Source organism: Aotus nancymaae, unplaced genomic scaffold (genome assembly GCF_030222135.1).
Source record: "Aotus nancymaae isolate 86718 unplaced genomic scaffold, 86718_ANA_hifiasm-v0.15.2.pri h1tg000030l, whole genome shotgun sequence".
NCBI classification, from domain to species: Eukaryota; Metazoa; Chordata; class Mammalia; order Primates; family Aotidae; genus Aotus; species Aotus nancymaae.
The window spans coordinates 27304499-27331877 of NW_026988443.1; the positions used below are offsets into that span (position 1 = coordinate 27304499).

General features: G+C 40.0%; 1 protein-coding gene and 1 non-coding gene across 5 annotated transcripts in view; both read left to right on the forward strand.

Moving 5' to 3' along the window:
• Positions 1 to 27379, forward strand: part of PHLPP2 (PH domain and leucine rich repeat protein phosphatase 2) — a 75885-nt gene that overhangs the window by 13901 nt on the left and 34605 nt on the right. For all 4 annotated transcript variants that reach the window (XM_012437479.3, XM_064383266.1, XM_012437478.3 and 1 more), the window contains 4 exons: positions 7480 to 7613; positions 16726 to 16916; positions 23183 to 23308; positions 25723 to 25877. In XM_012437479.3, the coding sequence (XP_012292902.2) occupies positions 7480 to 7613; positions 16726 to 16916; positions 23183 to 23308; positions 25723 to 25877 (606 nt within the window). The remainder of the gene's footprint in view (positions 1 to 7479; positions 7614 to 16725; positions 16917 to 23182; positions 23309 to 25722; positions 25878 to 27379) is intronic.
• LOC135277307 (small nucleolar RNA SNORA70) lies at positions 11219 to 11353 on the forward strand. Its single transcript, XR_010344927.1, has one exon. It is a non-coding gene; the product is annotated as a small nucleolar RNA SNORA70 (small nucleolar RNA).

Here is a 27379-nt window from a genome sequence, read left to right on the forward strand (position 1 = left end):
GAATCAGTTGAGCCTGGGAGGCCGAGGTTGCAGTGAACCGAGATTGTGCCACTGCATTCCAGCCTGGGCAACAGAGAGACCCTGTCTTAGAAAAAAAAAATGTGTGTGGGACAACCCTGTACAGCCAAGGATTGTCCTGCCCCAAAAGTCAGAAACTTTCCCATTAGGAATCACTGAGACCATTTTCCTTTGTTTAATAAATGTGAAAACAGGCTCAGAGGGTTCAGGTTGAAAGCACATTCCTGCAGCTGCCTGATAATAGATTGATCTTGTCTCTCAATCTGCTGGTTCTTACAGTTATAATATTTGGCTTGTCTTTTCTATTGAACTGTTTTGAGTGATAAAAATGACTCATCAGTGAAGCTTGGTGTAATCATTGGGTACTGTCTGAAAAGTTGTTAACAAGATCATTCGTGTTAAAATGGATTGCCCTTTGGCTCATGGTCACATACTTTTTTTTTTAGTCATCAAAGTAACCAAGGTTTTTTAAATTTTTTACTTTTTTATTACCAGATGAGAAGAGAAACTAAGATTTCTTTCTTTTTTTTTTTTTAAGACGGGGTTTCACCATGTTGGTCAGGCTGGTCTTGAACTCCTGACCTCAGGTGATCCACCCACCTTAGCCTCTGAAGTGCTTGGATTACAGGCGTGAGCCACGACGCCTGGCCGAAACTAAGATTTCTAAATAATCAGTAGCTATCTTTTAAAATTAGCTGAGAACCAATAGTGTATATACTATATACTATATAGTACAAAAAATAGCACCCTTGGGATTTGGGATGCTGAATTCTGATTCCCATTTGCTGAATGACCTCTTTCAAGTCACTAAAATTTTGTTTACTGTATTTTGAAATTATAAAGGTGGAATGAAAAATCCTGTTTTAGGATACATACTGAACTGATTACCACTGAATAGGGGAAAAAGAGGTTTTTTTCCTACATATTTTTGTACTATTTAAAAATTTTAAAAGATTGCATCATATGTTAGAAAATTGGAATATAAATAAATACTTTTCTCTTTTTGGAAACATTTTTTATACATTTTAAAACTTCTGAAATCAGCATGTATATATTAGAGTTGGTGGTAGGTTATAGTTTAATTGGCAGAAATTTTCTTTTTTTTTTTTTTTTTGAGATGAGGTTTTTTTGTTTATTTATTTATTTATTTTTGAGATGAATTCTCACTCTGTCACCAGGCTGGATAGAGTGCAGTGATCTCGGCTCACTGCACCCTCCACCTCCCGGGTTCAAGCAGTTCTTCTGCCTCAGCCTCCCAAGCAGCTAGGACTACAGGCATGTGCCACCATGGCCAGCTAATTTTTTGTATTTTTAGTAGAGACAGGGTTTCACCATATTGACTAGGCTGGTCTTGAATTCTTGACCTCGTGATCCACCCGCCTTGGCCTCCTAAAGTGTTGGGATTACAGGTGTGAGCCATCGTGCCCAGTTTGAGATGAAGTTTTGCTCTTGTTGCCCAGGCTGGAGCACAGTGGCACAATCTCGGCTCACAGCAACCTCCGCCTCCTAGGTTCATTGATTCTCCTGCCTCAGCCTCCTGAGTAGCTGGGATTACAGGTGTGACCCACCATGCCTGGTTAATTTTGTATTTTAGAGATGGAGTTTCTCCATGTTGGTCAGGCTGGTCTTGAACCCCAACCTTAGGTGATCCGCCTACCTCGATCTCCCAAAGTGCTGGAATTACAAGTGTGAGCCACTGTGCCTGGTCATTTTTTTTTTTTTTTTAATAGAAATTGGATCATTGTGTGTTGTCCAGGTTAGAGTACAGTGGCTATTCACAGGCCCTGTCATAACAGGCTACATACAGCCTTGACCTCCTGGGCTCAAGTGATTCTCCTGCCTCTGCCTCCTGAGTAGCTGGGACTACAGGGGCACACTACTGCACCTGGCTAGATTTTTCTTTTCTTTTTTTTTTTTTTATAGAGACGGGGTTTCACCATGTTGGCCAGGCTGTTTTCAAACTCCTGACCTCAGGTAACCCACCTACCTCGACCTCCCAAAGTGCTGGGACTACAGGCCTGGGCCACTGTGCCCAGCCAGATTTTTCTTTCTTAATGGTTATTCTGACACCAGCTGGCTTACTGTTATACAGTTCTGACACCGACTGCCAGAGTTAGTACAGACTTCACAAGATAAAGGGCAAGGTCTCCAACAAGACTGCCCTTCAGACTCCAGGTGCACTTCTGACCAACTGTCTACAAATTCGAGAGTTGCCACAACCCTCTCAGGTTTAGTAGAATAACTTACAGAACTCAGAAAGGTGCTGTACTTAAAATTATAGTTTTAGCTTGATGCAAATTAGAACCAGCCAACTGAAGAGACACATAGGAGGGTGAGGTCTAGAAGAGTCTCAAATACGGAACTTTGTGCCCTCTCTCAGTGGAGTCAAGGCCTGTCACCCTCCTACCATATTGAACAGTTCATTAACTAGGATGCTCCACTGAGCTTCAGTACAGTGTTTTTATTGGGGTTTCATTATGAAGGCATGATTGGTTGAATCTTTGACCTTATGATTCAACTCAACCTCCAGTCCTGTGTGCTTCCCCACCCAGGTCAGGCTGGCTCAGAGCCCCAACCCTCTAATCACATGGTGGTTGGTCTTTTCTGGTGACCAGCCCCTGTCTTGAGTCTTCTCATCTCTTAGCATAAACTAGGGATTGATCTGAGGGGCTCATGAGTAACAAAGACACTCCTATTATTCAGCAAATGGTAAGGATTAGAGTCTCCTCCCAGGAACCAAGGACAAAGACTGGCTGTGTTCTTTTTTATTCAGCTGTGATGTGTAAAAAGTAGTGTACCTTTTAAATCATGATATATTAGGCTTAATGAAATAATGGTTACTTTAAAACATAACTTTTTTAGGTTTCTTGGTGTGAATAAGTTAACACGCAAAGTGGCTTGAACTCTCTTCTGCATAAATTATTTTAACTATATGTAAAATAATATAGTTGTTGTGTACTAATTGTGTGACTCTGAATCTCGTTTTTCTTATTTGTGAAATAAACGTAGTTTTGTAATAATTAAACACTTTTAGCGTAGTGTCAGGTATTAAACATTTGTTGAAGTATCCTTATTGTTTCTATTTGTATTATTATCTGTAGTATTGATTTTAACATTTGCAAATTTTACCTTTACAGGCAGTCAAGGATTGAGTTTTAATCTGGTTTTGGTGCAGAGCGTAGTACTGCACTTTGTTAGGGTAATTAGATGTGTTTGATTTTAGTAGTGTATGGGTTGGCCCCCCACTATTAACTAAAACTTTTGTGAAATGATACTTGGAATGAAATTTACTCTTCTCTTACATATATCTTAACTATGGGGACTACTTAGAATAACTAATATAGAAGGATACTACTCTTGGCTAAGAGGTATAATTTGCTGTTAATAGCATTGCTGTATCTGTTGGCTGGTTTGGAAGGAAATTACCACATACACATATATTCAAATTTACATGGACTGTAATAGTTCTTAGAAGCATTCCAAGCAAACCAAAACTGTTACTCCAAAACTATTGTTTCCTTAAAACAGTAGTAGAAGTAGTTCAAATGCTCAATGGAACTTTTCGTTGCCAGCATTACTTTCTTTCGCACCTGTTTTGCAGTTTATAATTTCCTTTTGATTTGTGAGATTTCACAAACAGCTAATTACCAGACTATTAAACTTTTGGAACTTTGAAACACAAAATTGAGCTATAAGCACGTTACAACGTTTTTCTCCCCGATACTGTCTACTCTCTTCAGCCGATGACTTTGATGAGTAAATGGAATTAGTCCTTCATTTTACTTGTTTTTGTATTTCTTGAAATATTACTTGTTTACTTAGAAGAAAGAAAATACTTTCTTAGAGTAGAAATGTATGAGGAGGGCTGGGCACGGTGGCTTACACCTGTAATCCCAGCACTTTGGGAGGCCAAGGTGAGTGGATCATTTGAGGTGAGGAGTTCGAGACCAGCCTGGCCGATGTGGTGAAACCCTGTCTCTACTAAAAATACAAAAATTAGCTAGGTGTGGTGGCACATGCCTGTAATCCCAGCTACTTAGGAGGCTGAGGCAGGAGAATCGCTTGAACCCGGGAGGTGGAGGTTGCAGTGAGCTGAGATCACGCCACTGCACTCCAGCCTGGTGACAGAGCAAGACTCTGTCTCAAAAAAAAAGAAAAGAAATGTATGAGAAGGGTTTCCAAAGTCTACAGAGCCTTTTTAGGCCAGGAAATTTGATCTTATGAAATATGTCAGAATTAGGATGCTTCCGTTTTTCAGTATTCTAGAGAGAAATAGAAAAATTGAGCACATGAGATTTAGCTTGAAAGTATAATTATTTGTTGGTCCTGAATATGTGATCATTATATGGAATTATGGTGTTTAAATACATTGAACAGCAGAGGTCAGGTAGAATTTGTATTATATTAGGAAGACGTCTTAGATACCTAATAGAACCTTGATTTCTGAAATACCCCAAGGATCACCTGGCCCAGTTTGATTATTACAGGTCTTTCTTCTAAAATATCTGTGACAGATGGCTCTCCAGGTCTCTCTGGGCAGTTCTGAGAGGCAGTTTGTTTCATGGTTGAGCATCTCTAATTGTTAAAATTCTTCCTGATATTTAGCTTAAATCTGCCTATGCACCTTCTCATTGTTCCGAGTCCCATTCTTTGGAGCAATACAGAATAAGTTCAATCCGTCTCAACATTTGAAGATCTCTCTCTTTATATCCTTACTCTCCTTGTCTTCAAGTTAATCCTTCACTTTATTCATATTATGAGGTCAGTTGACCTTTCTCCAAGATGCAGTTTATTAAAAGTCCCCCTTAAAATGTGTCTTTCTCAGAAGAATCCCACCATTGTGCTGGGAAAATGCCTAATGTTATCATAGACAATGAATTTTGTAGTTTAATTTTCTTTGGCTAAGATTAATTGTAATTGATGTCTCCACAATCTGAAAAGTTTATTTCCCATTTCTCTTTAATTCAGTCTTTATTTTTTTCTTTCTTTTTCTTTTTCACAGACAAGAATAATTCAGTCCTTATTGGTCATTATAGGCTTTTTGTTCTTTGATCATTCCCCCATGTAGCAGTTTATTCTGAGTTTATTTGATAGTTTCTGGAAGCTAAAATACTGAACTGAGCAGTCAGGAGAGACCAGGTGGTTATTTTATTTTTGTCTTTTTTGTATATCAGTATGATTTCTATTCCTATTTTGTTGCATTTGTTTATCTTCAGCTTTGTAGTGTTCCATGATATTTTTTACTTCAATCTTGTTGCCAATAGCATTTTCTAGTTCTTCAACTACACAATGCAGACCTTGTTCATATCTTTTTGCCATGATGGGAAATACATCATGTTTCTTATAGTTATTAATAATATAATTCTTAAGTTTTCTAATCAGAGTTCTTTAAATGTTCTCTCAGACCTTTTGAACACGTACAGGCTTTCCTGTACTTGCTTTTGGTTATTGTTTGAGATGGGAGAAATATTCTATTTTTATTCTAACTAAAATTGATTCCAATCTTAAATTTTTTTTTTTTTTTTTGAGACAGAGTTTCGCTCTTGTTACCCAGGCTGGAGTGCAATGGCGCGATCTCGGCTCACCGCAACCTCCGCCTCCTGGGTTCAAGCAATTCTCCTGCCTCAGCCTCCTGAGTAGCTGGGACTACAGGCGTGCACCACCATGCCCAGCTAATTTTTGTATTTTTAGTAGAGACATGGTTTCACCACGTTGACCAGGATGGTCTCGATCTCTTGACCTCGTGATCCACGCGTCTCGGCCTCCCAAAGTGCTGGGATTACAGGCGTGAGCCACTGCGCCCGGCCCTTAAAATTTTTTAGAAGAATAATTGTTAACATCTTATTGAAGACTTAATACATGTGAGATATTTTGCTAAGCACTTTTATACTATATAGTATCTTGTTGTAAGTAAATAAATAAATTTTAAAATCTTCAGAGTTAGGTACTATTGTTATTCCTTTGATACTGATGAGGATTTAAAACAGTGATAGTAAATAACTCGTATTGAGGCATGCAGTTGGTAAGTGGCAGGACTAAGACTTGAACCCAGGCAGTTGACTGTTGGAGCCCATATGTTTAGCTACTGTATTTATAACTGTTTGGTTTCTGGTAAAAGCATTTTAAAAGAGCCTGACCTCGTGATCTGCCCGCCTTGGCCTCCTAAAGTGCTGGGATTGCAGGTGTGAGCCACTGTGCCTGGCCTCATTTTTGTTTTTTAAATATTTTTCAGTATTTTATGTTTGTAATTTAAAATACAGTGTCACCAGAGGCCACAAGTGATTTCAGGACATTCTGATTTTACCTTAGCATTCAATTAGGACCATGTAGTAGAATGATTTTTAGGGAGTTATTTTAAGGTGCATAAATAAATGGAAATTTTCCATTTTAATTTCTAATTTGGTAAATTTCAGTAGATACAACTCATATAAACAGAAGCTCTTTGGGATCAAAGTGTAAAGGGGTCTTTATACCAAAACATTTAAAAACCACTTTTTTTTTGCTTGTTTTGAGATGGAGTCTCACTCTGTCACCCAGGCTGGAGTGCAGTGGCATGATCTAAGCTCATTGCAGCCTCTGCCTCCTGGGCAGCTCTCCTGCCTCAGACTCCTGAGTAACTGGGATTACAGGCACCTGGCTCTGTACCTGGTTAATTAAAAAAATTACTTGTTTAGATTAGTTGTATCATAGAATATTAAAGAAAATCTTGCTGGGCGCGGTGGCTCACGCCTGTAATCCCAGCACTTTGGGAGGCCGAGGCGGGTGGATCACGAGGTCAAGAGAGACCATCCCGGTCAACATGGTGAAACCCCGTCTCTACTAAAAATACAAAAAATTAGCTGGGCATGGTGGCGCGTGCCTGTAATCCCAGCTACTCAGGAGGCTGAGGCAGGAGAATTGCCTGAACCCAGGAGGCGGAGGTTGTGGTGAGCCGAGATCGTGCCATTGCACTCCAGCCTGGGTAACAAGAGTGAAACTCCATCTCAAAAAAAAAAAAAAAAGGAAAATCTTGACCTAGGAAATAAAATCAAGAGCAGATTTTGTATATTGAGTTACTACTCAGCCATGAAAACAAATGAAGTCATGTATTTGCAGCAGCATGTATGGACCTGGAGGTCATTATCTTCAGTGAAATAACTCAGAAACAGAAAGTCAAATACTACATGTTCTCTCTTACAAGTGGAGGCTAAATAATAGAGTGTGGGGTAATAGACATTGGAAAAGCAGAAGAGTGGAGGGTGGGATGAGGGTGAAGGATGAGAAATTACTTAATACAACGTACATTATTCAGGTGATGATTACACTAAAGGTCTACACTTCATTACTGAGCAGTATATTCATTTAACAGAATAGCCTTGTACCTCTGAAATTTATACAAATACAAATAAAAGTATTAGAAAATTAAATGAAGCATTTTTATGACTTACCAAATATATATATATTTTTGAATTGTGTAATCAGGAGACTGGAACCTACTGAAAGACCTCTTCAGATCGTTTATGATTACTTATCCAGGCTGGGATTTGATGATCCTGTGCGCATACAGGAGGAGGCTACAAATCCTGACCTCGGCTGTATGATTCGATTTTATGGTGGTAAGAATTTATCAGTGGCTTTTTATGTTAACTACTTTTAAGTTGATCATTTGTGTGTCTCTGTCTGCCGTCAGCTTTTTCAAGTATTTTATCAAAAACTAGTTTTAAGCCAATTAATTAATGTAGTTAAAACCAACCAAGCAAAAAAAACCAAGAGGTCAGGGGTAAGGGAACATTTAAAAATATGAGCCTAATTTTATCTTCCCTTTTTATTTTTACTCTTTTTGCACTTGTGTTTTGCTAATCTTACTAGCATTATTTTATACCTTTGCCAGAATCTTGACTGGATCAAGCTTTAGTAAATTATTTTTTCAAGCTCCTGGTAAGGTCTGAATTTCTAGATAGCTCAAAAATGTTGAGAGTAAGTAGTCATCATTATATATGACTTGACATTGATGAATATACCTGTCAAATTTGTATATTGGTGAATTTAGTGGGCTTTAAATCTAGGATTTTTGACTCTTCTGAGAAAAATATTTTAAGATGAATTTGAGGAACACAACCCGTCTATCACCATAATACTTAGTTAAGAAAACAAAAGCTTGAAACAGTAACATGCTTCTTATCTGATTGTGGTTGAACCCTAGTTCTTCATTATGGTTGTCTCCCCTTATCCACAGGGGTTGTGTTCTAAGATCCCTAGTGGATGCCTAAAACCACAGATAGTACTGAACTGTATATATAATATGTGTTTTCCTGTACACACATACCTATGGTAAAGTTTAATTGATATATTAGATAAAGTAAGAGATTAACAATCATAAGTCAGTGAATGTTCTCTCTCTCTCTCTCAAAATATCTTGTACTGTACTTAACCTATTTTCAGACCATGATTGACTACAGATAACTGAAACCTTGGAAAGCAAGACCACAGGTGGCAGGGACAGGGAGGGGCTACTGTGTATATTTTTATTCCAGAATGAAAGTTGAACCATTCTTTTGCATTCAGTTATACTGCACAGTGGTTGGCTCTGATACCCCTATCTTCCTACCACCACCTGATAAATTAGAGCCTACCCAGCATCTTAATATACTATACCCTTAAGAGGATATTTCTAGTACAGTCTAGAATAATACCAGTTTGTAGTACTACTAAAATTTTGAGGGATCTTTCCAAAAGTTAAGCTCTATTGACATAGAGAAACTAGTATAGTTTGAGTGAGAAAATTAAGTTTGGGATGAAACTTTTAAAGTTAATAATCTTAGAAAAGAGGCAATAATGGATCTGGTACCAAAAATAAAAGATAGATAAATGGACAGATAGATAGATGAATTAGTTATCTGTTGACTCTGTAACAAATTGCCTCAAAACTTAGGACTTAAATTGGTAATAAATACTTTTAATACAGTTTTTATGGGCCAGAAGTCTAGGAGCAGTTTAGCTGAATGGATGATTCTGGCCTGGGTTTCATGAAATTGTATTCATCTGAAGGCTTGAGTGGGGCTGCAAGATTCACTTTCAACACAGTTTATTCACATGGCCTCACTTCCTCACCACTGCTGGTAGGAGGCTTCGGTTCCCTCTTCTATAGATCTTTCCATAGGGCTTTCTAGGTGTCTTTACAACATAGTGGCTAGTTTCCCCAGTGAAGAGACACACACAACATAGTGGCTAGTTTCACAGAGGCGTGTGCATGCATCTAGGTGTCTTCACACCATAGTGGCTAGTTTCTCCAGTGATGAGACACTTCACAACACAGTGGCTAGTTTCCCCAGTGATGCATGCACATGCAGAGGCCTCAGTGTCTTTTATGACCAAGCTTCATAAGTCACCTTTACTTTTACCACTTATTTATTAAGAAATGAGTCACTAAACATAGCTCATACTACAGAGAGAAGAATTAGCTACAGTTTTTGAAAGGAGGAGTGTCAAAGAATTTGTGGGTCTATTTTTTTTTTTTAATTTTTAAATTTTCTTTGAGACAGGGCCTCACTCAATTGCCCAGGCTGTAGTGCAATGGCACCATCATGGCTCACTGCAGCCTAAACGTCCCAGGCTCAAATGATTCTCCCCTCTCAGCCTCCCAAGTGGCTGGGACTACATGTGCACACCTCTGCACATGGCTAATTTTTATAGAGCTGAGGTCTCACCATGTTGCCCAGGCTGCCCTCAAACTCCTAGGCTCAAGTGATTCCCACCTTGGCCTCCTAAAGTGCTGGAATTATAGACATGAGCCATGATGAGCAACTGGATCTGTATTAAAACTGATGCAGGATATTTTCTTGACCCCTTTATGGGACTTGTGACAGGGGTGCCCTATTTACTCAGCCCACCCTGCTCAACCTGTTGTGGGAGGGAATGCATGGGCAAATGAATGTGGGAACTGCTGCTTTTGTGCTGGTGGGAACAAACCGTGTTCACTGGGGTCTGTCATGCTCCATCCTTTGTGGGACATAGTGCATAGGAGAGTGAGTGCAGGAACTGGCTGCCTGCTTTAGCACCAGCAGGAGCAAACTCCATGCAGGCCCGTGGCAGCATCCAGGTGGGACTATCTGTGATCCCAAGACCCGGAGGACATGTTACAATGCTTTCTTAGCTCTGTCATCTGCAGACAGCAGTGTGTTACCAGCTCGGTGGGCCCTTTGCCTTGTTGTGTAGGACAGCTCCCTTCCACCAATGAGGGCAAAGGGCCAATGTGGCAGTCTTTTGAATACCGGCACTTGGTGCATCCCAAATTCTTGTCTGGTGCCCAAGAGGAATGAGGTCATGTGGACAAATTGAAGGATGGTGAATATGGAGAATTTTATTGAGTGACAAAAGCAGCTCTTAGTGAAGGGGGAGCTGGAAAAGGGATGAGAAGGGCAGGTCACTTTCCCTTGAAGTCAAGTCTCCTCTCTGCCTCCGTCTTCTGAAGTCTAGTCACCTCTGCCTAATGTCCAGCTGCTTCTCTTCTCTACTGGCTGAGTCTGGGGTCTTTATCGGCACAGGATGGGAGGCGGGGCGTGCTGTAGGTAGTTTTTGAAAAGATAATATTCAATTGGTGAAAAGATACTACTCAGAAAGAACCATTCAGTGGAGAGCAGACACACAGGGATGGAAATTCTCACTTTGGGTCACAGGTTTCAGTCTTTTCGGCTTGAAGGTGGGGTTTTGCTGGGAACCAGCTCCTGTCTGCCTAGAATTTCTCTGCCTCCTGCCTTTATCAAAACTATCTTAGAAAATATACTTCCCTCTCACCTTTTTCTACCAACTACCCAGTTCCTGAAACCAGACACAACTACTTTTAACTGAAGGAAAGACTTGAAGATTCTCTTTGAAGTAAATAGCTTAGTAATCAGCTTTAAATCTTTTATGTGTAGAATTTTTGTTGAGTCAGCTTAGTTGGAATATAGTGTTAATAAGGTCAAGGCCATAAGGGCCTAAGTGCAAACCAGTTAATGTTGTGTTCCCTGGTTATAAAAGGACGCTAGATAGTGTCCCAGTCAACCATTATGCAAATGCCAGTTATCAGTCTTGCTAGAGAGGGAGTGGGGGGTGGGAAGTGAGTGGAATGACTCTCTCAGTTCAAATTCATAATAAAAAAGCTGTGGAAAGAACATTTCACTAAAGTCAAGTTGAGTAGGTAGCATGAGCAATCATGGGATTAAGAGAGCATATAAATCCTCTGCAGCCAGTTAAGCTGACTGAGTTTCTTTCCTCATGGGGGCCCCGTGTGCAGTGGCTACAAATAGCAGCTTCCTTGGTAGTGTGCTCAGCCTGTTTCTTATATGGGTTGTTCTAAGGGACCTTGGAGACAGGCCTTTCAGATGTATGTTCATGTCCTGACTTTGCACTATCCCTAGTCTGGGCTCCAAACAGGTGTGCGAGGTGCCTTTGGAAAGCCCCAGGGCAGTGTGGCTGGAGTTCACATTGACCAAGTTATGTTCATCCCCACCAAGCTGCAGAGCAAGGAACATGTGATCGATGCCCTATGCAGGGCCAAGTTGAAGTTCTCTGGCCACCAGAAGATCCACATCTCTAAGAAGTAGGGCTTTATCAAGTTCAATGTAGATGAATTTGAAGACACAGTGGCTAAGAAGCAGCTCATCCCAGGTGGCTGTGGGGTCAATTGCATCCCCAATTGTGGCCTTGGGAGGGCTTCCTCTGTGCTGCCCCCTCTTAATGCTCACCAATAACTCCTACTTCCTGTCTACCTAAAAAAAAAAAAAAGAGAGAGAGAAAGAACAAACCCCTTATTTGCATCGGAGGAAGTGTCATTTAGAGGGTGTGATTTGTGAGGGAAGTTGTAGCTCTGGGACTGTATAGCTCAGGTAGCACAACTCCCTGCCTGAACATTTCTCTGGGTACTACATTCTCTGGACACGTTGATAAAACAGTTTTGTCAAAAGAGCATAAATACAAACATCAGAAACCAGACAAAGAATTACATCGTATGTTTCCATTCATTTAAAGTTCAAAAAACAGGCTAAACACAGCCATATTGTTAGGAGATGTGTGGCAATACTACTGTTTATCAAAATCTGTTCTTTCATAATAACAAAATTGTAGTGGGGCATATAACTGCCCAGCTATAGCCCATTTCCCAGCCTCTCTTGCAGTTAGGTGTGTCCATGTGACAAAATTTTCTTCCATGGTATGGAGTAGACTTGATGTGTGCTACTTCTGCCTGGTTCCTAAAACTCCTGGTGTGTGCTTCTCAGTGCTTTTATGCTCTTTTCCTCTGTGGTGGGCTAGGATAACAATAATCAGAGCAATATTAGAAGTCAAGTGTGGAAGATGGCAGAACCTGAGTTTCTTTTTCTTTTTAATTAATTTAATTAACTAATTAATGTATTTATTTTTGAAACAAAGTCTTGCTCTGTCACCCAGGGTGGAGTGCAGTGGTGCCATCTCCACTGCAACCTCTACCTCTTGGACTCAAGTAGTTCTCCTGACTCAGCCTCCCAAGTGATTGGGATCACAGGCACCTGCCACCACACCCAGCTAATTTTTGTATTTTTAGTACCAGTTTCACATGTTAGCCAGGCTGGTCTCGAATTCCTGACCTCAAGTGATCTGCCTGCCTTGGCTTTCCAAAGTGCTGGGATTACAGGTGTGAGCCACCACTCCCGGCCAGGCTTTAAAATTTTTACTAATCTGATGGATAAAATGATGGTCTCTTTGTTTAAATTTTTTTTTCCAAATCACCCTGCTATGTGTGTACCTGTGCAACAATCTTGCATGTTCTTCACATGTACCCCAAAACCTAAAATGCAATAAAAAATATTGTTATTGGATGTTTTGATTTCTTCTTCTTTGAATTACTTACTGATATTTTTGTACATCTTTCTGTTTCTCTTTTTTCATATTGATTTCAAGGACTTCTGCATATATTTTGAACATATATCCTTTGGGTACTATGTTTGTGACTCAATTTTTTTCCAGCCTGTAACTTTTAATTTTATTTATTACTTTTTATTGTACATAACCTTTAAAGTTTTATTTAGTCACTATTTTTTTATTTTTGAGACAGCATCTCACTCTGTCGCCAGGCTGGAGTATAGTGGCATGATTCAGCCCACTGCAACCTCTGACTCCTGGGTTTAAGCGATTCTCCTGTCTCAGCCTCCCAAGTAGCTGGGATTACAGGCGCCTGCCATCACACCCAGCTAATTTTTGTATTTCTAGTAGAGACAGGGTTTCACTATGTTGGCCAGGATGGTCTCAATCTCTTGACTTTGTGATCTGCCAGCCTCAGCCTCCCAAAGTACTGGGATTATAGGCATGAACCACTGTGCCTGGCCTTTAGTCACTGTTTAGTCAATTTTTTTTTTTTTTTGAGACGGAGTCTTGCTCTGTCACCCAGGCTGGAGTGCAATGGTACGATCTTGGCTCACTGCAATCTCTGCCTCCTGGGTTCAAGAGATTCTCCTGCCTCAGCCTCCCCAGTAGCTGGGATTACAGACGTCTCCCATAGTGCCCGGCTAATTTTTCTATTTTTGGTAGAAATGGGGTTTCACCATATTGGTCAGGCTGGTCTTGAACTCTTGACCTCAGGTAATCCACCTGCCTCAACCTCCCAAAGTGCTGGGATTATAGGTGTGAGCTACCACACCCAGCCGGTCAATTTTAAAAATTATTTTATTATTTTTGAGACAGAGTCTTGCTCTTTTGCCCAGGCTGAGTACAGTGGGTGATCTTGGCTCACTGCAACTTCTGCCTCCTGAGTTCAAGTGATTCTCCTGCCTCAGCTTCCCAAGTAGCCAGGATTACAGGTGCCCACGCCGGGCTAATTTTTGTTTTTAGTAGAGATGGGGTTTTGCCGTGTGGGCTAGACCAGTCTCAAACTCCTTGCCTCAAGTGATCCAACCGCCTGGGCCTCTCAAAGTGCTGGGATTACAGGTGTGAGCCACTGTACCTGGCCAGATTTTTACTAGTTTACATATGTGATGTATTTTGCTAGCTGATAGTGAAGTTTTCTGTCACTGTTCTTCTCTGGAAAGTCAGAGATTGTCTAGAAATTGGAGAAGTCTTTGTGAAAAAGCTGTGTTTGAATTGGTTCTTTAAAAACCGAATGTTTCCACAAGCAGGAATGAAAAAGAAGGCAATGATGGGAGATTAGAAATTACACTGCATGTTTGTGAATCACAGTTAGTTTGAGTCCAGATTGTTTTGGGCCATGGGTGCTCCATCAGGAGTTTAGCCATCATTTGGCAGATGATAGCAGAAAGTGATGGGATCCAAGTGAGCTCAAGGAAGACAAATCTGTTGCCAGTGTGGATAATGATTTAGATGTGAATTAGTAAGGGTCCGATCTGGGAATTAGAAAGAAATTGTTGATATGAGAGACTTTTTGAAAGAGTAATCACTAAGACTTAACCGTTGATTGAAAAGGGAAGTTGAGAAAGCGAACCCAAGAGTTGAAGCTGCTTCTGAGGTTCTGAGCATGGATGACTTCAGGATATGAGCTTGAATTGTGAGAAGGAGCTGCTGTTGTGCAGGGATGGGAGATGAAGTCTAGCTTTGTCTCCCAGGCTGTAGTGCAGTGGTGCTATCTTGGTTCACTGCAACCTCCACCTCCTGGGTTCAAGCTGTTCTCCTGCCTCAGCCTTCTGAGTAACTGGGATTACAGGCGTGCGCCACCCACCATGCCCAACTAATTTTTATTTCTTGTTTTTTGTTTTTTTTTTTTGAGATGGAGTCTCACTCTGTTGCCCAGGCTGGAGTGCAGTGGCATGATCTCGGCTCACTGCAACCTCCTTCTCCCGGATTCAAGCAGTTCTCCTGCTTCAGCCTCCTGAGTAGCTGGGACTACAGGTGTCCGCCACCACGCCTGCCTAAATTTTGTGTTTTTAGTAGAGATGGGATTTCACCATGTTGGCCAGGCTGGTCTCAAACTCTAGACTTCAGCTTATCTGCCTGCCTCGGCCTCCCAAAGTGCTGGGATTACAGGCATGAGCCACTGCACCCAGACTAATTTTGTATTTTTAGTAGAGACAGGGTTTTACCATGTTGGTCAGGCTGGTCTCAAACTCCTGACCTCGTGATCTGCCCACCTTGGCCTCCCAAAGTGCTGGAATTACAGGTGCTGGGCAGGCATGTTGAATTTTAAGTGATGGTAAACATGCAGTTGGAGATATCTGGATTGTTGGAAATGTGGAACTAGAGTTTAGGAATATAGATTTGGGAGAATCAGACTCTCTGAGAAAGGTGGAATTTAGAATATAGTCAGCCGTCCATATCCACAATGGATCAAAAATATTTTAAAAATGAAAAAAATAAAAAATATAGCATAACAACTATTTATATAACATTTACATCATTTTAGGTATAAGTAATCTAGAGATGATTCAAAGTATACAGAAAGATGTGTGTAGGTTATGTGCAAATACCATTTTGTTTTGTATAAGAGACTTCAGCATCTATGGATTTTGGTATCCTCAGGGGTTCCTGGAATCACGCACCTGCCAATAACAAGGAATAACTGTGTAGATGAAAGGATTGTCCTAGAGTAGAAGGAGGAATGATTATCCCATATAGTGTATCAACATACACAATTTTATTGAATAATGCGGTTTTAAGGCTTTGAAGTAATCTAGCTCATTTCCTCATATTATATTTGGGAAACACATGGTTAAATAGGCAAAGTTTACCTAAGCTTGTATAATCAATTATGTGATAATATCAGGAGTACAACCCAGCCTTTCCAACTTCTGGGTTACTATTTGCACCACCTCATACTGCTGCTCCTGCTCATTTCTGTGTATAGTTGTCTTTTTTTTTTTTTTTTTTTTTTTTTTTTTAAGAAACAGGGTCTTTCTATGATGCCCAGGCTGGCCTTGAACTCCTGGACTCAAACAGTCTTCCAGCCTCAGCCTCTTGAGTACCTGGACTACAGGTGCACACTGATTTTAATGGTGCTTTTACCAAGAACTTCACCTCTTTCCTGTTTTAATGTGGTGATTTGTTCATTGTATCTCAGTCATATGAAGGCCTCTGATGGGAAGCAGAATTTCCATCACCATGATTGGAATAGTTGATTGAAGTACCACATATGAGTTTTTCCATATTAGTGGCAGAGAGATGGAGGGATTATGTACAAAATTAGAGTACTCTTATAGTTACTAATTTCTTCCTTCTAGAATAGACTAATTACAGTAGTGGTTGTCATTTATTTCGTGTTCCTTTTGTATCGAAAACTATGCTTAGTATTTTATATTAATTATTTTAATTTTATAAGAATCTCCAGAAGGTAGGTTGTGTTAAGATTCAAACTATATAAATGAGTAAAGCTTAATGGGAATAAATAGTTCAAGGAAACAAAGTGACAGAACCAGCATTCAAATTCAAGTATATCTGACTCCAGAGTTCATGATCTTAGCCACTCTACTATACTGCCTTTCTCTAGGTACATAGGAGTTACTGCTGTTGGAAGATGGGTTAATTTAACGATGGCATCCAAAGTAAAATTTTGCTTTGTAGACCAAAATTTACAGATACTCCCACTGTATATAATAATTCAGTGATGCATAATCTTTGAGGATTAGATCTAATTTTGTCATAACTATATTGCTTGGTTACTTACCCCTATAAGTAAGGTTGTTGAATGTTGACACATAATACTTTCTTTTTTCCTTTCTGTATTCTTATACTACTTTAATGGTGTATTCTGAAGTATTGTTTTCTTTTCAGAAAAACCATGCCAGATGGATCATCTGGATCGAATCCTGCTGTCTGGCATCTATAATGTACGCAAGGGAAAGACCCAGCTGCATAAGTGGGCTGAACGCCTAGTTGTCCTCTGTGGTACCTGCCTTATCGTTTCCTCAGTGAAGGATTCTCAAACTGGAAAGATGCACATTTTGCCTCTGGTTGGGGGAAAGGTAAGACTCACAAAGATGGATTGTTTTTCATTTCTCATCTTAGTTAGGAAAATATCACATAGGCTTTTCATAGCTTTTATTCATATCTTTTCAAAGAAGCCAGTATGGGCATTATTAAAGATTATATCAGAGACTCTCTGAGAGGTTCAGAGGCAATTATGCCCCAAATCCTGCTGCAGGAACATCAAGACATTCCAACCTCCACTGCTGGGCACTACATTCTGTGGCTGACGACAGCTAGAGTAGACAGTGGATGCTACCATTAGAAGCTGCCTTTGGAAATCAGGAATAGCTGCCAGTATCCATCACCAAATAGATTCTTTGTGGGATTTTCTTTTTCCCAATTAAATTAAAATTCAGAGTCTGAGGTAGTCATAAGATATGATCCAGCAGTCAGGGAGCCATGCCATTTCTTCCATCTGTCCTAGAGGATTCTCCGTCCCAGGAAAGGAGTTTACTTGTTAGATAGAATGACAAATGACCATAAACAGATATATTAATATTTATAGGAAGCTATACATGATTTTATTCTGTTTTGAATCTTGAATGTCATAAACCAATCTGAATTTAAGAGGACTTCCAGACAAAATTACCTCATGAATTCATACTTTGCATCTAGTCTGATCCAAATACACAGCAATATAGATAGAATATATATATTAAAAAGATAAATAGCCAGGTGTGGTGGCACGTGTCTGTAGTCCTAACTGCTCGGGAGGCTGAGGTGGGAGAATTACTTGAGCCCAGGAGTTCTGGGCTGTAGTGTGCTGTGCCAATTGGGTGTCCATACTAAGTTTGGCATAAATATGGTAACCTCCCGGGATTGGGGGACCACCAGGTTGCCTAAGGGTGAACCGGCCCAGGTTGGAAATGGAGCAGGTCAAAACTCCCATGCTGATCAGTAGTGGGATCGCACCTGTGAATAGCCACTGCACCCCAGCCTGGGCAACATAGCGAGACCCTGTCTCTAAAAACAATAAAATGAAATAATAAATAAGCTAGGTGTGGTGGCTTGTGCCTGTATTCCCAGCTACTCAGGAGGCTGAGGTGGGAGGATCACTTGAGGCCAGGAGTTTGAGTACAGTCTGAGCAACATTAGGAAGACCCTGTTTTGGCTGGGTGAGGTGGCTCATGCCTATAGTCCTAGCACTTTGGGAGGCCTAGGGGGCAGATCACTTGAGGTCAGGAGGTTAAAAGCAGCCTGGCCAACGTGGTAAAATCCTATTTATACTAAAAATTAAAAAAAAAACTAGCTGGGCATGGTGGTGGGTATCCGTAATCCCAGCTACTTGGGAGGCTGAGGCAGGAGAATCACTTAATCTCAGGAGGAGAGCTTGAACCTGGTTGCAGTGAGCCAAAATCGTACCATTGCACTCCAGCCTGGGAGACAGAGCAAGACTCTGTCTCAAAAAAAGGAAAAAATAGCCAGTTGTGGTGGTACAAACTGTATACATGAGTAAAGCTTAATTGGAATAGTTTAGTTGTGATGGTGCAAATTGTTTAAATGAGTAAAGCTTAATGGGAATAGAATGAAGTCTCAGCTGCTTGGGAGGCTGAGGTGGGAGGATGGCTTGAGCCCAGGAGTTCGAGCTGCAGTGAGCTGTGATCGTGCTGCTGTATCCTACCTAGCCTTATGTGACAGAGTGAGACCCTTTCTCTTAAACAAAATAAAAATAAAAAATAAATATATGAAAAGACCTAGCTGGGCTTAGAAATACAGAATAGAAGCATAAAATGATCAGAAGGTCTGAGTCTGTGGGCCTCCTGGGCTCTGAAAGGTTGTGGCAGCCCAGGAGTTTGACTCTTATAAGTATTTAGGTCTAATAGTTTTCTGCTCATAATGAGGGACCTGGGTTAGGTTTATGGCCTAAAGCCAGGCTGATGAGTATTTTTTGTTTCTGGAAGAAAGCTAAACCAAAAATTGCCATTAAACACTGACTGGAAACAAGGCTTATTTCTAGCTGTGGTCCTAGAGAGGTGGGAAAATCCAGTTACATGGCCTATGACCAGGAAATGAATGAAGTCTCTACTAGTTTAATGAATGAATGTTTGTAACTCCAGTCTGATCCATGGGGCCGGAACCTACCACTGCCAATATGAGGTCTTGGGGGCTGAAGGATAAAGTGAAGAAAGTAAGTAGAACTGCTTGATAGGGAAAGAGTGAATGAGGATGAGGTTGGGGATTGGTGGAGAGGAAGCAGTAGATAGGGTGAGAGAGAAAATGAACCTCCTGTTCAATGAACCTGAAAAGTAAACTGCCTCTCATACACATACAAAAATTAAAAAAAAAAGAAAAAAGAAAAAAAAAAAAACACAGAGAAATTTAATACTAGGGAAGATTTCCACAAACTCAACCATCAGAAGATAAACTCACTTCAGATTGAAATGGAAATAAATGAACATCCTGAAAAATCTTGAAAATAAATGTGTTTAGAATTTTCTAGGAGAGAATGAAAGAACAAAAATGGAAAACAAATTCAGAAATAAGAATATCTGCCTATGAAAGAACCAAATAGAATATTAGAAATAAAAATACAGTTACTAAAATTTAAAACTTACGTGGTTTAAACCCTAGATTAGACAGAGAGAATTGATGAAGAGTAATTTTGTCTGTTCTGTTTGCTAATAGAATTTTGTTCAGGGTAGCAGTGTGCCTGGGATCAAAAGCTAAATCCTTCAGCCCCTCTTGTAGCTACTGAGATATAGACAGAAGTATCCTGGAAGGACTTTTGGAAAAGCTCTTTAAAATGGGATAGATTTTTAAAGAGCCTGACCTTTAAAGGTTGGAAAGAGATGACTTGACCCTTTACCTTACTCTTCCTTTATGGAGCACAGTCCCTCAGTGTCAGAGGTGGAGCAGTCATGTGATGACTGTGAGTTGGCAAGCAGATGTCAAATATAGCGTTAGAGGAAGATGGAGCCTGGGTCCTTGCTGGCATATGGAGCTGCTATGCTAGTCCTGGACTGACTCCTGTTTTTTTTTAAGCCACTGTTTAGTAGCTGAATGTAATTAACTGATGTACTGAAGAATTTCACAGACAAAAATTATAAGAGAACCCTTCAGAAAGGCTCTGGTATATATCTAATAGGAGTTCTAGAGAAGAGAGGAAGAGAAAAGAGAAGTAATATCTGTAAAAATAAGAGCTGAAAATTTTCTAGAAATGACAAACATGGGTGTTTAAATGTGGCAATGTGTTAAGTGAAGTGTGATACACTCTTGGGATAAGAGATAGAAACATCAAATAATCTTAAAGTTTATTAGAAAAATTTAACAGTAGAGGAGAAAAAGAGGATATGGAAAACTTTGTAAAACTAAAGGCAAAAAGAATTGAGAAAAAGGAGCAAAATAATTAGCATGGTAAATTATCACAAATTATAGCGATAGGAGTAAATCTGAATATATCAGTAATCACAATGATTGTGATAATCAAATGTTATTTTAAATACCATTTGCTGCTTATAAGAGATATAATTAGAACTTACTCTTAGAAGCTTGAAGGTAAAATAATGAAAGAATATATACTTGTCAAAAAGCAAAAAGAAAATTGATGTGGTTGTATTAATAGCATAGGACTTGTATTCAGAATATATAAGGAACTTTTGCAACTAAGTAACAAAAAGACAAATAACCCAGTTAAAAACTGGGCAAAATATTTGAAGAGACCCATCACCAAAGCAGATATACAGGTAGCAAATAAACACGTGAAAAGATCTTCAGCCTCATTAGTCATTAGGAAAATGCAAATGCAAATCACAGTAAGTTACTGCATACCACTAGAATGGCTAAAATTAAAAGACTGATGAATAGCAAGTTTGGCAGTGATGCAGAGCAACTGGAACATTTATACATCATGGTAGGAATGAAGTTACTTTGCAAAACAGTTCATTCATTTTTGTAAAATTAAACATATACTTTTCAAATGACCCAGCAATTCTACTTCTAGTTTTTTATCCAAAAGAAATGAACATATGTTCTTACAAAGACTTGTATGTGAATGTTTATAGCAGCTTTATTCATAATGGCCAAAAACTAGAAACAAATACTCATTGACTTGTGGATTGATAAACAAATATGATGTAGCTATATCATGAAATAGAGCTAAGCAAAAAAAAAAAAAAAAAAAAAAAACTGCTAATACAAGAACAAGGATAAATCTTGAAAGTATAATTCCTAGTGAAGGAACAGATACAAAAGTCTATTTATTGAATTATTGAATTTATATGAAATTCTGAAAAAGGCAAAAAATTACAGTGATAGAAAACAGATCAGTGGTTGCCAGGGTTGGTGGTGAGGGAACTGACTGTAAAGGAGCACAGGGGTAGTTTTGGGGTCATGGGGTTGTACACTGTATTTATTAATTTATAAAAACTCATGAAATTGGTCACTTAGAATCAGTGAATTAAAAAAAAATCAGGGCCAGGCATGGCACAGTGGCTCACACCTGTAATCCCAGCAATTTGGGAGGCTGAGGTGGGAGAATTGCTTGAGTCTAGGAGTTTAAGACCAGCCTGAGCAACATAAATGGGACTCTGTCTCTACAAAAAATTTAAAAAATTAGCCAAGAACAGTGGCACACACTTGTAGTTGTAGCTACTCAGGAAGCTGAGGCAGGAGGATCGCTTGAACCTATAAGGTTGAGGCTGCAGTGAGTCATGATTATGCATGTACTCCAGTCTGGGTGACAGAGTGACCTATCTCAAAACAAAACAAACAGTGGTTTTTTTTTTTATAGGTTATACCTCAATAAAACTTATCTCCAAAAGGACTTTTTTTTTTTTTTTTTTTGAAATGGAGTCTCGCTCTGTCACCCAGGCTGGAGTGCAGTGGCGTGATCTTGGCTTATTGCAACCTTCACCTCCCGGGTTCAAGCAGTTCTCCTGCCTTAGCCTCCCAAGTAGCTGGATCAAAAGGACTTTAATGCAAAAAGCATTAGTAGGGATAAAGAGGCTCACTACAAAGTGATAAAATAAACATTTCACCATCACTATTTAATAATTCCAAAGTTGTACATATGTAATAATATAATCTCAATATCTGTAATACAAAAATTAAAATAATTACTCAGAGAAATTGACAAATTAACTTATAGTGAGAGATTTACAAACCTTTCTCAGTGATTCTCCGTACTTTTCTGTGTCAAGCATTCCAAAATAAAATACTTAAAATATTATGCTAAAACAATCAGTGTCTATTCTTTATTTCAGTAATGTTCTTTATTTTGACACACTCCTTCGGTTGCAATGATTTGTTACGAGTGAAAAATGGTCATGTTCTATCACAATTTAATATTGTGAAAATTATTTAATTTTAATGGATCTTTTCAATATGATTCTCTTTTCTTGAAGTATTTTGTTTCTGCTGCTTGATTCAATCTTTAGTTGGCACAGAAACCTAATGTAAGTTTCCGTCTGATTTGCCAAGATTCAGTAGCTATGACGTAACTGAGATACCAGACAAAGATGTGTGGTTCCATAACTATAAAAAGGCTGCTTCCTCATCAAAGTTACATAGGTTGGGTGGTTGGAATTCGGGGGAGAATTTCTTTTTTTTTTTGGAGACACAGTCTTGCAATGTCACCTGGGCTGTAGTGCAGTGATGCAATCTCAGCTTGCTGCAACCTCTGCCTCCCAGGTTCAAGTGATTCTCCTGCCTCAGCTGCCCAAGTAGCTAGGATTACAGGAGCCTGCCACCATGCCCAGCCAATTATTCGCATTTTTAGTAGAGACAGGGTTTTACTATGTTGGCCAGGCTGGTCTCGAACTCCTGACCTTGTATTCCGCCTACCTTAGCCTCCCAAAGTGCTGGGATTACAGGCGTGAGCCACCATGCCAGGCCGAGAATTTCTTTAAGGAGCTATTTTTGTGCTATGAATTCCTGCCACCACTCCAAATAGGAATGGAGGAAGTTTTTGCCTCTTTTCTCAAGCCTAGTAAAAGAGATTTGAATGGAACTCAAGAGAACTTGCTAAGAATCCGTGCAGTATGGGGTTCACAATGGACTGGTATCCTGCTTCCTGACCAACAAGTCCTGAGCACAAGAGGTGCCACCCAGCTGCTGGGGATAGAGCAAAAGCACAGCTAATGTGTTGAGATCATTGTGTATTCATCTGTGACCCATTGGCAGATGGAGGGGAACAAGAGGGTAGAGAGAAAAAATTAAAAAGTCTGTTTAAAAAATTCAGTTGTTAGTCTTGTGATTGCCTTTTGCTTTTTGACTCGGATTTTTTTTTTTAGTGATTCTGGTTTTCTCCCCTCCTCTTCTTCAGATAGAAGAAGTGAAGCGACGGCAGTACTCCCTTGCTTTCAGCTCAGCCGGAGCCCAAGCTCAGACCTATCATGTCAGCTTTGAGACTTTGGCCGAGTACCAGCGATGGCAACGGCAAGCATCCAAGGTGAAAATGGTGGGATGTTCTGAGATGCAGATAAGAATAGAGAACCCCAAGAGAAATGTGTTTTGAAACTGATGGCCGGGTGAGGTGGCTCACACCTGTAATCCCACCCCTTTGGGAGGCCAAGGCAGACGGATCACCTGAGATTGGAAGTTTTGAAACCAGCCTGACCAACATGGAGAAACCCTGTCTCTACTAAAAATACAAAATTAGCTGGACATGGTGGTGCATGCCTGTAATTCCAGCTACTTGGGAGGCTGAGGCAGGAGAATCACTTGAACCTAGGAGGTTGCGATAAGCCAAGATTGCGCCATTGCACTCCAGCCTGGGCGATAAGAGCGAAACTCCATCTCAAAAAAACAAAAAAACAAAAAAAAAAAAAAAGAAAGAAACTAAACTTATTCCCAAGATAACAAGTTACAATTTTTATTTTCCTTTCTAGGCCTTTTCTGAGTATATAATGAATAAAATCATGGAATTCTACCAGGTCTTTAACTTATTTATATTTGCATAGTACAAAATGCTGTCAAAAATGTTTTTAAGGGCATTTTCATCTGTACTATCTCTGTGAGGTAGGGCCTTAGAAGGAATTAAGACACAGAGAGATTTGACTCTTGAAGGAATTGAGATACAATGAGATTTAAATGACCGTCCCTCAACTATAGTAGTCAGTGATAGATGGGTTCATTCTGTAACTTGTGTCTCAGTGCTTCTTGGTCTGCAGATGTTCAGCACAGCCTTGGTGAACCACTTCAAATTTGCATTCATTGATGGGACAGTGACCTCTAATGCTATCATAAGCCATTATTCCTATATGCTGAGGATTAGTCTTGGAGCATAATTTCTGCTCATTAGCCTTTAAAGAGCAATAAAGTGTATTGTGATTTTCAGTTTCTCCTCTTTTAGCCGTTGTTACCGGATTTTGTATAAGAGATTGTTACAGTATAAGGACATGCTGTCAAAACATGAATGATTTTTCTTTTTCTTTTTCGAGTGCAGTGGTGCAGTCTTGGCTTACTGCAACCTTTGTCTCCGGGTTCAAGCAGTTCTCCTGCCTCAGCCTCTGGAGTAGCTGGGATTACAGGCGTGCACAACCACACCTAGCTAATTTTTGTATTTTTAGTAGAGATGGGGTTTCACAATATTGGTCAGGCTGGTCTTGAACTCCTGACCTCAGGTAGTCTGCCTACCTTGGCCTCCCAAAGTGCTGGGATTAAGACGTGAGCCACTGTGCCTACCCATGAATGACTTTTTCGTGATAGATTAGATTTTTTTTTTTGAGATGGAGTTTTGCTTTTGTTGCCCAGGCTGGAGTGCAGTGGCACAGTCTTGGCTTACCACAACCTCTGCCTCCCAGGTTCAAGCAATTCTGTTGCCTCAGCCTCCCAAGTTGCTGGGACTAGAGGTGTGCGCCACCATGCCCAGCTAATTTTTGTATTTTTAGTAGAGACGGGGTATCACCATGTTGACCAGGATGGTCTCGATCTCTTGACCTCGTGATCCACCCGCCTCGGCCTCCCAAAGTGCTGGGATTATAGGCGTGAGCCACCGTACCCGGCCAAAAGGCCATGTATTTTCATATCACACTGCCTCTTAAAATTTTTTCCAGTTATTTCTAATCATTTTAAGATTATTTCTTGCAGCCGAGTGTGGTGACTCACACCTGTAATCCCAGCAATTTGGGAGGCCAAGGTGGGCAGATTACCTGAGGTCAGGAATTCAAGACCAACCTGACCAACATGGTGAAACCCTGTGTCTACTAAAAATACAAAAACTAGCTGGGGCTGGGCGTGGTGACTCACGCCTATAATCCTATGTAGACAGGATGTAGACATTCAGTACTAGCTCAGACAGCTCTTTGGGAGACCAAGGTGGTTAGATCATGAGGTCAGGAGTTCGAGGCCAGCCTGGCCAATATGGTGAAATCCCATCTTTACTAAAACAAAAAAAACACAAAAATTAGCTGGGCATGGTGGTGTGCACCTGTAATCCCAGCTACGCAGGAGGCTGAGGCAGGAGAATTGCTTGAGTCCTGGAGACAGAGGTTGCAGTAAGCCAGGATTGTGCCAATGCACTCCAGCGTGGCTGACAGAGCATGACTCTGTCTCAAAAGAAAAAAAAAGATTACTTCTTGCATGAAGTGTTAACTTTCCATCTTTAATGATTTGTGTTTTTCATTTTTTACCTTGTACCTGTAGGCACTTTATAACTTACACCCTTGTTTTTTAAGCAGCTTATGGTTTTAAGAAAAAGTAAAAATTAACTGGTTTTTATAAATGAATAATTGGATCTTATTACCTTTTTTTCTTTCCTATCTTTTTAATTAGTGTCTTTTTGTGTAAACGCCATTTCATTCTGTGCTGGGTGATAGACATTCAGTACTAGCTCAGAAGGCTCTTCTTTTTGACCTTATTCAGGTGGTGTCCCAGCGAATCAGTACCGTGGACCTCTCATGTTACAGCCTCGAGGAGGTTCCTGAGCATCTCTTCTACAGTCAAGATATCACCTACCTCAACTTGCGACACAACTTCATGCAGTTAGAAAGACCCGGAGGCCTCGACACACTCTACAAGTATGTGGAGAATGGGTTTCCAGACTGACATGTTCAAATCAAGTTATAATCAGTATCTTATGGCTTCCACGTGCTACTATTGTATGTGTATTCTAAAATTTTCACTCCCTTTTAAAGAGGAAGTAAAATTTTTTATTCACACAGTTCTCCTACCTGCTCTTTCCCCCCCATAAAACAGAAGGTTGATGTAAATGTTCTGTGAGCTGCCAGTTGATATGGGTCATCTTTTTGTGTAAATCATTGACATTGTTGTGTGATCAGCAGTAAATTACATCAAGAGATTTAGTATATAGGAAAGTTTTGAATGAGAACTATAAAATTTAATAACTTAAAGGAGATAGGCCTCATTTTAAGAATTTCATTCTGAGAGACAAAGCTCTGTCTTTCCTTGTACCTTCCACTGCCAACCCTTAAGCTGTGAAGCTTCTTTCTTCTAATAAAGGAACCATTTTAGCTCTACGATACTATGACCTACTTGTTATTTCATCTCCTTTATTAAAATATATACCTCATTCCCACCCTCCACTCATCCCATCTCACTCCTCCACTTAAAAATGGATGGTAGTGAATAAATATGTGTTGTAAGTAATTGTCTTGGCTTCTGGAGGAGAAGAGAGAAATTGGAAATTAAAGCATTTGAAATGATTTAAATTAGATGGTGACTAAAAGGATGATATAAATTAAAATGACATATTTTACGTACTTCCTTAATAGCTAATACTTCTAGAGTAATGTCCAGATATGTTGTGATTTTTTTAAAATCTCATCTGATACTTATTTTAGAAAGTTTTTCAAGTACAAGTCTGTAGTAATGATATAGTTATTTTAGTAACATTGGCATGTAAATGCAGACAAGCTATAATTTTAAGGAAGCTGGTTTCCAGCATTTCTTTGTGAGTTGCTATAAAAAGAATTGGTCCAGTTTGAGGGCTGGATCATAAATTTTGAATTTAAAGTACCAAACCAAAGGAATAATCAGTAATCAAGGTTAGGTCATCTGGAAATTAAACATTGAAAATGTGTAAGCAAAGCATTAGAGTGAGGTACCAGGGATTCAGGTATAGAAGCAGGTGATACAGATCATCATCATGGAGAACATCTTACCCTTACCATCTTGCACTTGTATAATAACAAAATATCCTATTCTCCAGTGGAATACCAGAGTCTCTCATAAAAAGTTCTTTGTAATGAAACCTTTTTTTTTTTTTTTTTTTTTTGAGACGGAGTTTCGCTCTTGTTACCCAGGCTGGAGTGCAATGGCGCGATCTCGGCTCACCGCAACCTCCGCCTCCTGGGTTCAGGCAATTCTCCTGCCTCAGCCTCCTGAGTAGCTGGGATTACAGGCACGCACCACCGTGCCCAGCTAATTTTTTGTATTGGTAGAGACGGGGTTTCACCATGTTGACCAGGATGGTCTCGATCTCTTGACCTCGTGATCCACCCGCCTCGGCCTCCCAAAGTGCTGGGATTACAGGCTTGAGCCACCGCGCCCGGCCGAAACC